Here is a 13,852-nt window from a genome sequence, read left to right as displayed (position 1 = left end):
TTTTTTAAACTCATATAGAAACGTTACCAGATACCGGTGAAGAGCTTCAAATTTGGCACTCGGAGTCATTGAGCAGTGGGGGAGCTTTATCGTGTCAACGCCTACCGTGACACAGGACCTCGGATTTTAAAGCTGAGCACGATTCGTAAAAGGAATTCTTTTATTCAGTCCTTATATCTGAGGGCTCCATGAGCCGTTCAAACAGACACTGTTCAGTGTAATCAGTTGTTACCTGTATAGACGAGCGTATTCTACATAGCTATTGTAAACTCTCCATAGCGACAAAGTAATGGTGTGCTTCCTCCAAAACAGAAGAGAAAAACAGTTGCACAGGTCAGTGCAGTATAAAAACAAACACAAATACACGTAAACTGCAATAAAATATAAACAAAAATAATATAAGTAACCAGCAGGAACACGTCCATTCCACGCATGTACCCGTTGTGTTAATATTAGAGATAATAAAACTTATATGGAATATGCCTATTTACGAGTCGTGTGTTAAGCTTACTCTATAAAGTATGCAGGTTTACTTTAACCTATATACTATACTCTCTTCCCTGATCATGAATGCTCATGTGTTCAAACAATTGATTCATAGATCCTTTATCGAGTTGAACGGCAAGTTCTGCACTATGCAGAAAAGGGAATACAAAATTAGAAAGTTATTAGAATCTAGAAGCTCTACATTTTATTCAATTTTTTTTAATGTTTTATTTATTTATTTATTTATTTTGCTTTATAAAGAAAACAAAGGTAAACACACTAACGCACCCTCCCCCCCCCCCCCCCCCCCCCACACACACACACACAATGATCAAAGATGTAAGAGTAAAGGATGCGTCTTGAGCGTTAACTGTATCAAATAATGACAGTGTCTTCAGTTCATGGTATAGTAGATAAATACGTTCCTTACACCAGACAACCTTCATGATTATTTTATTTCACAAAAGAAAAATTAAAGTGTAACAAACTCGCCTTCCATTTTCTAAAGTTCAGTTTCAACTAAGTAACTGCTTTTCGGTCAAAATATTTGCATGTTTTTTATTATTTTGACTGAGAAGATTCATTTTAAAAATAAATGTTTTAGTTATTTAAACATGTAAAGGGCAACACATCGTAACTATTCGAATTATCCTGGGCACGGAGGAAATACTATAATAAACAAACGCATCTAACCTTCGCCTTTTTAGCAAACTATGAAGATTGGAACAGTAACCAAGCTCAAAAGTGCATTGGAAGAGTGCAAATTGGGAGCAGAGCAAACAAGGGCCTGTGAAAAAAAATCAGAGGTGGGATCAGGTGCCAAGGAAAAGTAAGCATCTCCTGTCGACCAGTTACATCCGCCGTGTGCTCCTTGTAATGCAGTGTGAAAATAATGGAATAACATTTTGAATGAAAAACGTCAGACAATATTTGTCTTAACGATTGACTGTATTTGCTGCAAAGGTCATTGTATAGACCACAAAATTTACGAAATGTTGACTTTGAATGGGACTGTTGATATATTTGTGCCATAAGCTTTATTGTCAAAAGCTTTCCTCTTTTAAGAAATTGTCCATAAGTAGAGCGACCACAACACTCAAAACATAAAAGAACCCAATATCTAGAACTTTCTTTAAAAATATTACCAAATAAAACAACTAAAAACAGATAAAAACATTCACAGAGTTCATGTACATGTATAACCATATATACCATGTATATGGTAATAATGTCCGCTTTATCATTTTTGTACCTAAACACACCTTGAGGACTTCACAGTAGATTGAGATTAGGTTTCTTCTGCATGCGCCAGATTCTTATCATTGTCCTGCTTTTCACACTCGGCAGCCATGTCTGGGAGTCCATTGAGGTTTTTCACTTTGCTTTCGTTGATTGGAGGAGTGGCATTACAAGATTGTACGTAATAATTTTCCATATTTTGTTAGGCTTTGGCAAAACAAATAATATTTTTCTTAATTTAAAATAAACATTTCATATAAATCGATAAGAAACAAAGTAGAATTTATTTAGGAAATTATATATAGGTTTGCACATATTTTGTAACAAAACTATTCATAACGAAACACAATTTAATTACACTTTAGGCAGCAAAACAACAGTTCGAAAGAGTTGAGGAGTTCTGCAAAATATTGGCTAACTGTGATTTATCAATTAATTGTATAGGTGTTTACTTTTTAGTCAAAATTTTGATTATATTCTGTTACGATAAAAATGTAGCATTCTGTACAGTCACATTTTGTATTCATGTGGAATTAAGTAGATACTGTCTATAATTTTCAGTGTGCCACACAAATTATGGAGGAACGTGTGTTAATTATTACTTTAATAACTGCCTGTCTGGGTACTCCTATACCAGGAGTGGTTGTGGCTTTCAGGAAATGTGCTGTATTCCTCCTAAGTTCCAATTAACTCCTCCCATTCACCCCGGTATGTATGAATATTACATTAACTTTTTTGTCATATTTGTAGTACATAAAGTGATTTTTTCAAGAATTGTTTTCCAAAACAAACAATTATTTGTAATTATGTTAATGATACAACGTAGTAAACATTTGTATTGATCAAAACATAAATAAGGTTCATGTCAATCTTATTGAAGTGTCGTTGAATATTGTTTTTGTTTTTACAACTAACTAACCATCAAGATCTTCAGGAAAATTCAATGCATTATTGATTTGGACATCACCAATATATTAATCAAGCTGAAATAAATTGAGCTTTCTTAGGGCTTGTGAAATAATGCTTTGATTTTGTGTATTCAACAAAGAGAGATACATATACAAACATGTCATTTAGTCCAGGGTTGATATTATTCTTTTATGATATTTCTTGAGGTCAGTGTGGATTAAGCACACCTATAACGACACATCAATATAAAATAGTTGGAGGCACAAGGGCTAAACCTGGCGAATTCCCATGGCAGGTACATTTTGTCACAAATCATTTCAATACTGAAACTGTGAAAGGAAAATTAATGTTAAGGGTTAGTTTACTGAAATCATATGTGCTGGGGTTTTTTTCTGTCACAAGTTTGCTTTGGAATATTGCTATCTCTTTTTTTTAACACCATTTACATGTAAATATAAAACTTGTTTAGAAAAAATAAATTTGAGTGTTACATAATTGTCATTTTCAAATTATACATGGTGAACAGTCGTAACTCTCTTAATAGCTGTGTTTTTAAGGTACAAAACAAGTATATATATAAAAAAGAGAAAATATTTTTGAGTGTACTAGAAATTTGTTGAAGATTAAAAATTCTTTCTATCATCCAAGGTTTCAATGAGATCAAATGGACATCACGTATGTGGCGGAATACTCATAGCTGACCAATGGGTTCTCACGGCTGCCCACTGCTTTAATGAGTAAGTTGCATGTATTGGTGCAACTACATTTGTATAATCCTGATATCGGGATTTACTCTACAGTGTACAAACTTACGAGATGTTTGGGGACTATAGGGCTTACTTTTAAAAGACCAACTATAAAAGCTTTTATCCGTTCCATATATAATCCACCATGAACACAATTTTCTTTTTGTATTTTTCCATCACAGTGAATCTTTTTTTTTTTATTGCATTCATTCAAGAAAATGTAAGTGGGAGTCGTAAGAGGCCATGAATATTGGCCAACACAAAATTGATCTACGTAAATTTTTCCATGAATTCATTATTAAAACATCTATCTGCTTCATTTTAAACATTTAGTTAAAAAACAATACTAAAATAAAGGTATATAATTACATAGAAATTCCATTCTAAGTTGAAATCTATTTTCATGCAAGAGGTCAAATAATATACTTAGCATTAAGAAGTAGTAAATAATTTTATATATATATATATATATATATATATATATATATATATATATATATATATATATATATATATATATATATATATATATATATATATATATATATATATAGATAGATAGATAGATAGATAGATAGATAGATAGATAGATAGATAGATAGATAGATAGATATACTATTAACTAACTTTTTTTCGTGTGCGAGAAGTATCCGATATTTTTTTCTTTTCTTTTTTTTCTTTGGTACTCGCGAACACTTCATATCGCAATCCAATGATTTTATTGTGTAATAGTGTAGAATGTTAAATTTCCAAAGTAGCGGAAATTAAAAGTCGCAGAAAGATTCCAAGTTGGGGAACCTGAATTAGATTTGTCACAAATAATAAACTGTAGTTGGTTAACAGTATCTTTCTTTTCTTTTTACTCAAAAAAGGAACAAGAACCCTAGAGCTTGGACAGTAGTGGTGGGAGAAAATGACCGGGCTGTGTTAGAGGGTCACGAAATCCTAGAGAAGGTGGATACACTTTTCGTCCACTCACACTATAGTCCCAGTCAGTACTTTAACGACATCGCAATGTTAAAACTGGGGAACCGGGTTCCCTCTTTTACAGAGTATGTTAGACCCGTCTGTCTACCATCAGCCAATGAGAGTTATGATGGAATGATTTGTACGGTGACCGGATGGGGCGCTGCGTACAGCGGTAAGCCAATTACAATCTTCGATTTTTTCATTTCCTTTATAGTGAAGTCCTGAGGTGTTAGAATACAATTTATTCGTAAAGATCGTTATGCTGCACATGCTTCTGTGAATGAAAGGAAAGATATAAGGTTATGTTTACAATGTCGATACATTTCAAGAAAATGAAATTTTATGAAATACTCTGTATAGCTGATATAATCAAAAAGATCCTCCAATTTTTATGTCGAAAAAAAAATAAGATATTCTCGAATAAATATTAATCCCTTAGCATTGTATCTGGTTAACATGGCAAAACGTCATTGTGATATGTACAGTGTACATTTTTATGTTTTAGAAATTCTTTTTCATTCTTCCAACATGAATTCTAGAACATGAACATGTTTTGGGGGGGATTTACTAGCTTTTTCACGCCCCCCCCCTTATTATAATCATCAACATTCTGACCCTTAACGAAATCATTAAATCATTATAAATCTTTAAACGATTTTTCAATCCTGCACAATTGGAAAATAAACGGTTGAGTTGAGGTATAATTTTAAAAGATTGTCATTTTTCTTAAAATATTTCACATGAAAATACTGTATAAAGTGTAAATATGTCTTTGAAAAATAAGGAATTGTTGTCAAACATTCGGCGGGGGGGGGGGGGTTAACTATTAGGAATTATTATACTTTCATGTTAAATACTAAAATCTGATTGGTTTAGACACATTTAACAATCCGTAATATTACCCTCAGCGTTAGCAACACACTTGACAACGGGTAATATTACGAAAATATCACATGCTTTCAAATCATGTGCGTACGGTTCACCGTAGAATTCTCAAAACGTCGGTTGTGCGTTTGAAAGAAGCCGAATAAACGACGTCAATAAAAGCTTGCGTCCGATGTAGCTTACTTGAAAAAGACAAACGACAGACGAAACAACCTTGCGAGTGCAAACTTTAGGTGATAAAGGACTTTTTGAGTAGCAAACAAATAATAAAGAGGTTGGTAAATCTTTTACGAAGCTTTCCTATTGAGAAAAATAGAAGCGGGGAGTTTGAAAGCTTTCTAAGCGTGAAGATAACGACGATCTCCGAATTTTTTAATGACATCCAAAATCAATAAGACATTCAGTATAATAAAATAAATAGTGCACGTTTTTGAGGGTAACAGTTGAAATTGACACCCCTCGGAAAACCATTGTCAACCTCCGCTGACGCGTCGGTTGACAATGGTTTTCCTTGGGGTGTCAATTTCAACTGTTACCCTCAAAAACGTGCACTATTTAAATAATGTACTACTCTAGTACCTTTATTTGCGCTAGATGGGGATGACTATGCTTCTCGAACTACACATACGTAAAATTTCTTGCCATATAAGGTCACCTCTTATATATATGTATATATTATTAACTTATCGGTGAATGAAAAAAATAATTACACAGCCGATTTCGGAGCAAACCCACAGAAGCAATTTTGAATATATGAATGAGAGAATAAAATTGAATGGACCAAGCGTATTTCTGTCTTAGTTTTATTTATTTATTTTTATATTTATTTATTCAATTTTTACAGGAGGTCATGGCACACGGGGTCTGTACAAAGCGAACGTTCCTCTGATTTCTAATGCAGTTTGTTCATATCTAATGGATAAAACTATTCCGGATACGGAAGTTTGTGCAGGAAGAAAACATGGCGGTGTTGACTCCTGTCAGGTATGAACATTGGAAACACTCCCAGGTCGTCGTGAAGTTATGGAAAGTTACGTGTTGTTAGCATTCTTAAACACTTTTTAGACTTTCCAAAATAGAGATACTGAAGCGTTTTTTAGGCAACGCAACCAAGAACCTGAATTAGAAGTCAAAATTTATGTTACATGTACACGTAAAGTGTGTTGTTAGCATTCTTATACACTGTTAAAACTTTCCAAAAATAGACTAACTGAAGCGTTTGTTAGGCTACGGAATCACGAACTGAATTAGAAATCAAAATTTTTGCTACATGTACACGAAAAATGCTTAAATGCATTATATAATAACTGTAAACTATACGGAAAATCCAGTCAGCTCACTATCGTGGAATTTTTCCTTTCCTTTATTATGACACTTTTATCAACAGGAGATGAAGTTTAAAATGAAATTCAAGCAAATTTTGAGTATACCGTACGGGATAAATTATATACATGTAATTTATAACTGTTTAGAAAGCTTTAAGATATTTCCCTTACCTGTATCCGAGGGCCTTTATATTTACACCAGAATTCCTTAAGGAGGGACACTTGTCTGGTTTCTGACTAGATGAAATATTCAAAATATATTTGCTTATATGTTTTATATATTTAGATGTAAGAGATTTAAAAGATTACATTTTTCTTTCCTCATCACAATTGTACAACTTTAAATAGAAATGGTAAACCGAGTTTGAAATCTAGCAGGGACTATATTTTTGGCGGAATGGCGGCGTATGAAAATATTTTCTTTTCTGCCTCTCAAAATTATTATAGAACAATGAAATTAGTTATAATTTTTACACAATCAGAGACTTGAAGAAATTTTTAAATGTAAGTTAAATTAATAATAAGGGACTAAAGTTTTAAAATATATCAAATAAATATGATTTTCCAAACAAACTACAATTATGTTAGCTTTTAAAAGCTTCCAATCTAAGTACAGATTTGAGCCAAAAATCTGTAAAAAGTGTTTTTTCTCTCTTAGTAAACGATCAAAACTTTTTGTTTTTATATCTTTTTGTATCTTTCGGTGACAACTTTACCATATGTGAAAATAAGAAAAATTTTAAATCTAGGAAGCATATAAAAATAACTAAAATATCCTAAAAATTTAAGAATATAGAGACAATTCGGATTAGCCATATCCATTTTAGTTAAATTATTTATGTCAATTTGGTAATATCATCTTATAGACCCTATATGGTAATATCTCTTTATGCAAAAAGAAAAACATTTAATCTTTTGAAAGTAGGCATCGCATGACTGGCAACAGTAATATTTTATTATTAATGTCCATGGAAAAGGTAATGACCTTGACCTGACCTTGCCTCTAATATAAAACAGTCAAATTTAATCTAACTGATACCATCACTTAGTGATACTGTCTTCTTATTTCTATGAAAGGACAAGGTATGGTAACGGTCGAATCTGGCCCCTTATTTGATGTAAAAATCGGAACACAGTTAAAACTGTGACAGTTTGTTGTTAAGAACTTAAAATGATGCTTGATTTAAAACCAGCACTAATTTTCATTCAAACCTTACTCGGAGGCCACAAGAGGGTGCAGAAGTAAGACATTTTCCCGAATTCCTTAATTCTGGTGGAAATTCATCAATTTTAAGATACTTTTTACTTCGGGAAACATAGAGCACAAGCTTGCCTATCTGAGATTTTCATACACAAAATGCATCTGATACTAGTGTATGAAATATATAAATTTGGTAGATAGGCAAGCTTGTGCTCTATGTTTTCTGAAACAAAATGTGCAGTAAAATCGATGAAAATTTGCATGAAAATGAGAAAATTCAGAAATTGACCAATTTTCTGACCTTCCTGTGACCTCTGTGTATCCCATAACTTAGGACCAATACTTATTTTGTGGTAGGGGTGACAACAGGTTTTCATTGATATACCGTTGCATCATTCTAAAGACACCCCAAACCAGGGGCCAAAAAGGGGTCTTAGCCTATCTTGTCCTTTCATTGATTTTTAAATACTAGAAATATGAGAAGAATCCCTCCTTAAGACTGACCACTAGGATTTTGTAGAATGCGTGATCGTGATGTACTGTACAGATTTTGATTAAACATTTAGAAATTATTTCAAAGTTCCGGGGGGTATCAAATATTGGGGGAGGGGTGGAGGACTGTAGAATTTTAGTACATTTGTTTGACTTTTTGAGGCAAGATATCTTGATGACTTTTTTTTTGGATGTTTTTAAACTTAACACACCCATCTAATACTTTATAATTTGTTCTATTTACACTGTATATCTTTATATCATTTTTTGTGGCTCATTGGTCCGCATTATTAATTCACATCCACAAACTTCTGCAAAATAGTCCTCCTAAAGTTAATTCAGTAACCCGGAGCAATTGAAAATATTGAATCTACATTGTAAGACCTTTCCGACAAAAAAGAAAATGCTAAAAGTAAACAACTTCTTTCAATTCTTATATTTTCAGGGGGATTCTGGTGGGCCAATGGTTTGTATCAAAGATGGCGTCTGGAAAATAGTGGGGATCGTGTCTTGGGGGTACTCCTGTGCCGAGGCCTATCAGCCGGGGGTCTATACCAGAGTCTCCTCTTACCTAGACTGGATCCAGTCAGTCCTGGCGTACTATGGCGCCCCCTCCGCTCCAGTCATGGGGAAAAGAGATGTTGTTCAGTATCCATAAAAATGCTGTTTTTAATAACATTCCATGGCTTGTATTTGAAATTAAATATCATAATGGATAAGTGTCTTGCTTACAAGATTTGTTCTTAATTAGTGAAAAAAAAAAAAATATCTGATCACATTTACCTATACATTGGCATTAAGGAACATGAAAATTGTTATGCGTAAAATAACCAGGTTTTGATTTAATGAATGATTTCAATGATAATAGAAATTATTTAAATTCATTATTTGGTGTTTTTTTTTTTTTTTTTTTTTTTTTTTTTTTTTTTTTTTTTTTTTTCCTGGAGGCTTAAAAAGATCTTTGAAAAATCTCTTTCAGCATTTATCGTGACTTTGTAGTAGTCAATTTAGTGTGGTCCTCCCCTTCTTCATCCAAAATAGTTATTAGTTCTAAGTATAAATTAATTTCAAGGAACTTCATGTTAATGTTCAGAAGCGATGCTTGTGAGATTTGATATTTCAAATAAGACTTCATCGTTCAGATTTAATTGTTCATTATATATAACTTTCTTCAACTGACACAATGATTTTTTTTTTTTCAATTTTCTATATTCTGAATAACTGGTGTTATAATATTGCAAAGTAATTTATTTAAAGAAAGCGGGCTTAATGGCAGGTAAACAACCCCTTTCTCAGTGCCTGGTCGTGCCTTGTGTTAAAATCACTCAACCAACTGCGACTCAATTTTGAAAGGTTGCGTTTATTTTGACGTGTTTTTAAACTTCAATCAGTTCTGGACACGGAGAATGCATTACCCAAAGCACCGGACAAAGAACATGTATATATCGGCTTATCTTGGCAGTTTGCAAATGCATGAAGTTCCGTGTAAGATATGTTGGTTAATGATTTTTTTTTATATATATAAATTCATCTTAACCAATCAAACGAGGAGAACGGCGCTAAATTAAGGATGATTTTTTCTAAATCAACGAGGGAAAATATTGACTAAGGTAATTTAAACGAAATATTTTTTTTCTAATTATCTTATTCGAAAAGTATTCTTTTTGAACAGAGATTTGGATTTTAAAAACAAACAAAATGAAGGCTATAAACTGGGCATATATTACAGGTTGTAAATATTAATTTGATGACCATGATAAAATCATGTATTGAAATTATATGCAATAGTTTTCTTCTGATTGGACTGCATGCTTGAAATAAAATCAAGTTTCAGTAAAAGAGATAACCCACTACCCCCCCCCCCCCCTCCCCAATCCCGATTTAAAAGCATTTAAACTTTCTTGCTGAACACTTATATCATATCTGGATTCACTGTTGTTATTTTAATCAAAAAAGAAGTTATTTAAATCGTTTTTATTTTCATTTCTTTTTTAAATTTCAATACCTATTGTGAGAGTTCGTCTTTTAAAAAAAAATTATGTCCGTGATCCTTTGAAAGCGCGACGTAATCCAAACATAAAGGGTAGGCATGCAAGTAAACAACCTAATTGAATATAAAGAAGGAGACATGTATATACAAGTAAACAAGCAAATTTAAATATTCTAAACCAGGAAATGTAGAAATATTGACATTTTGTCATTAGATATTATCAACATTCAGACTGAACCAGCAGGTGAAATTTAACGCTCTATTGACTTTGCATATGTCTGATGCATGATACATTCCAATAAAGTTTTATCTGTAAATCTAAAAAAAAAAAAAAACATTTTAGTTAAATGTTATGAGGTAACAGTTGTGAATGTAGCTTACAATACAAGGAAAGGTTGAGTTGTTGTTTGAGATAATCAGGAAAACATACGACGCAGCAGGCAAGTAAAAATTAAACGCTACTTCCTTGTGTACAATTCATTTAATCAATTAGCTAGAAGTTATTATAATAATAACAAAATTTTGATTTTTTTTCAATTTAAATTTGTACATTTCATTTTATACTGTGGGTGGTCATATATAAATCCCTTAAAACATACATTTTGTAAAATCTTATACAAGTTCCTGTTTAGACTTCTGATAGAATGAATCTCTGATTAAGCATATCAACTGAGCGGAATTTTTCAATTGAAATATTAAAAATTATATTCGGTACAGATAAGTAATTATAATGTAGTTGCAGAACTGTAGCTCTCTGGTTGAGAAAAATCGAACAGATAAACCATACAGCTACAGATCCAAACATTGTAAAAAACTTTACGGCGCCGTTTTTTGCCGCTCAATTCGGGTATCATATCTTGTATTTTATGCGTCCCCGCCAAAAGCACGGTATTCGTAAATAAATCATATATTTTACGCCTAATCACGTTACTTTATTTTTATAAAGTTCTAGGAAATAATTAATGTATGAAGTTTTGTTACTGTAAAGTTTCTGGGGACATTTTTAAGAGTTTATTTTTACATTTTACACAAACAAAATTTCCTTATAAGATTTCAAATGAAAGAAATATTGAGAAATAAAAATGTAACTCTTTTGTGTGGGAGAAAAGAAAATTTATAATTGCAGTGTGATATGTATCTTTAATCGTAGAATGAATTACACAGTAAGACAACAAAATAGAACAAATAAAAACTTTATCAAATATCAAAAAAAAAAAAAAAAAAAAAAAAAAAAACATTGAACCCTCACTTGGCATGCGCAGTGAGTTTTCTTTTCATCATCTGTGATTTAAAACTTTTGGAGTATGCACCAGAGCAATTAAAATCTTGAATAAAACAATATAGCAAAAGGAATTAATCTATTATCGCTTTGCAGAATTAAAGTCCAGATGGTTTATAAATTTAAATGAAATTTCTTTAATTCAAACATATGCACCACATAAGGCAGAAATACCTTTACATTTGATTTTTCTAACAATTTTTTTTGCAAGTCATTGGAAGCTTAATTTGAAAGCGGTAGATCTTAATAAAATTGTTTTAATATTGCTCAAGAATCATGCGTTTCAAGAACTAATTACGAAGAAAAGGAAATCGAAAAATCATGCTTCCTAGCCATTTTTTATGGTAATTCATTGTTACGTAGTACCGAATCTGAATTTTTCAATAAAGCCATTTGCAATTTTGCAATGCTGAAACTGATTTTGCAAATCAATGAATCTGTTTTTTGTTTTAGAAATTGCAGTTTTTAGTAAATGTACATGTAATGATACAAACTTTCTCTCAAGTGGGAGAAAAGACGAGCGAAAGCACCCCATGAGCGTAATCCATCCAAAACCGCCCCAAAAGACGGAGGGATCTTCAGTCATAATGGCAAAGTATCTTCGTCCGTTTATAACTACAGAGACAATGACGGTTCTTTTGGCTGCAGTGTCGTTAGTCTACGTCATATATATGTGTGAAACATTAAACAGACTTGATAAAGTAAAGACAAAGGCAATGAAAAACAGATATGTTGTGATTGATGTCGATAATCCCTTCGCACTCATTGTAGATGATGCCCAGGATACATCTATTTCCATTCAAGAAAAACAATTCAATACACTGGGTACCCCGAGTACTGCATGTAAATCCGACCGGGTTCGAAATGTTATTATTATCGTGACATCACCCTTAGAAGTCCACGCCCGAAGTGTTGTTAGGCATAGTTGGGTGTCTGACTTATTGAAAAAGGATGCTATAATTGGATATTTCTTCTTGGTTGGATCGGAGAATAGAAATTGGAATCCCGAACATCAAGCATCACACTATAATGACATCCTGAACTTCAATGTAAATTACAATACTCATAATACAACAGAATTGTTACTTCTTGGACTCAAATGGGTTATACAGAATTGTCAAAGCGTAAAGCATATCACAAAAGTTCATGGGGACATTTTTGTGAACACACTGAAATTTAGTAGATTGGCATATTTCCTTCCAGATTCAAAATTTATCGGAGGGCAATGCTTTGGGACATCAAAACCTAATCGGAATAAGGTTTCGCCATTTTACGTCACTTTCCAAGAGTACAAAAAGGAACTATATCCACCAATGTGTTCTACTTCCGCTTACATAATGAGTTCCGACTTGGTGCAGAATATACTGCATGCTGTAGGTGAAGTTCCGCACTTCCGTTTAGAAGATGTTTTCATTGGACAAGTTTTGTCGCATCTTAGAATTACTCCGCGCAATATTGTAAATTTTGTGACTGATGAATTAAATGCTGCAAACTGTGACGTTATAAGAGATGTTTTATTGGTGCATGAAGCTGATATAGATCACATGTATAGACTTTGGCGTCAAATTAAACAATGTTATTCAAATGTTACCAAATCAGATGAAGCACTTATCGTAAAATTTTCTGAACTGAAAAACTACTCACATACTATACTAAGGGAACATTAAACGTCATTTTGACAATACGCTTTATATTAAGCATGCACTCTCTCTTTTTATTTTATTTATTTATTTTGAAAAAGAGACATACGTGTCGATCTTTATCATTAGAAATAACATGCACTTAGATCACTATTAACTGTCAAATGTAGTTTTACATTTAATTTAAAATACTACAGTATTTAAGATTGCTTTGAGTGTATAGTAAAGTTCCAATCTCATATAAACGAAATGCACATTGAAGCTTTGTCAAGGGATGTGATGAGCGTTTTTTTCTTTCTCCAGAAATAGTGCCATTACTTTTGTTATTTTAAATTTATTCAAAATTATATTGCACATGTCTTACACGATTTACTTTATTGAAGAAAAAAGATATTACTGGAATGTTTTGAACTTCCACTTTCTAAATTCGATGTCAATATGAACATAATATAAAAATGTTCACTGTAAATTAGAAAGTGCCATATAATCCTACCAATATATTGTAAAAACAGTTTGTTATGTTGGATCACTGTTTGATTTTATTACACAACAACAAAAGATATTTTAAGATACGATTATACTTTGATACAATGTTTTAAAATTTTTAAAGACATTTCTTTTATCAATTTTTTTTTCAGCATCAATCAAGGACTTGTTGTTTCATACCCCAACCCGGTCTTTTACATGTAGT

The 13,852-nt window shown here is 32.3% G+C and overlaps 2 protein-coding genes across 2 annotated transcripts; both read left to right on the top strand.

The window, feature by feature from the left end:
- Positions 1-1,792: 1,792 nt before the first annotated feature.
- LOC133189419 (transmembrane protease serine 3-like) lies at positions 1,793-8,910 on the top strand. Its single transcript, XM_061324793.1, has 7 exons — positions 1,793-1,902; positions 2,287-2,433; positions 2,841-2,929; positions 3,283-3,371; positions 4,253-4,521; positions 6,079-6,218; positions 8,698-8,910. Exons 1-7 carry the CDS (start codon positions 1,836-1,838, stop codon positions 8,908-8,910), a joined length of 1,014 nt encoding a protein of 337 aa, XP_061180777.1. The 5' UTR covers positions 1,793-1,835.
- Positions 8,911-12,048: 3,138 nt separating this feature from the next.
- On the top strand, positions 12,049-13,463 carry LOC133189476 (beta-1,3-galactosyltransferase 5-like). The gene has a single exon (XM_061324845.1). The coding sequence runs from the start codon at positions 12,055-12,057 to the stop codon at positions 13,186-13,188; it is 1,134 nt and encodes a 377-aa protein (XP_061180829.1). The 5' UTR covers positions 12,049-12,054; the 3' UTR covers positions 13,189-13,463.
- Positions 13,464-13,852: the final 389 nt, after the last annotated feature.

This window comes from Saccostrea echinata, unplaced genomic scaffold, assembly GCF_033153115.1.
Source record: "Saccostrea echinata isolate AGI-Se365-2 ecotype Australia unplaced genomic scaffold, CSIRO_AGI_Sech_v1 ptg000018l, whole genome shotgun sequence".
Taxonomy (NCBI): Eukaryota; Metazoa; Mollusca; class Bivalvia; order Ostreida; family Ostreidae; genus Saccostrea; species Saccostrea echinata.
This window is presented reverse-complemented; position numbering and strand designations above follow the sequence as displayed.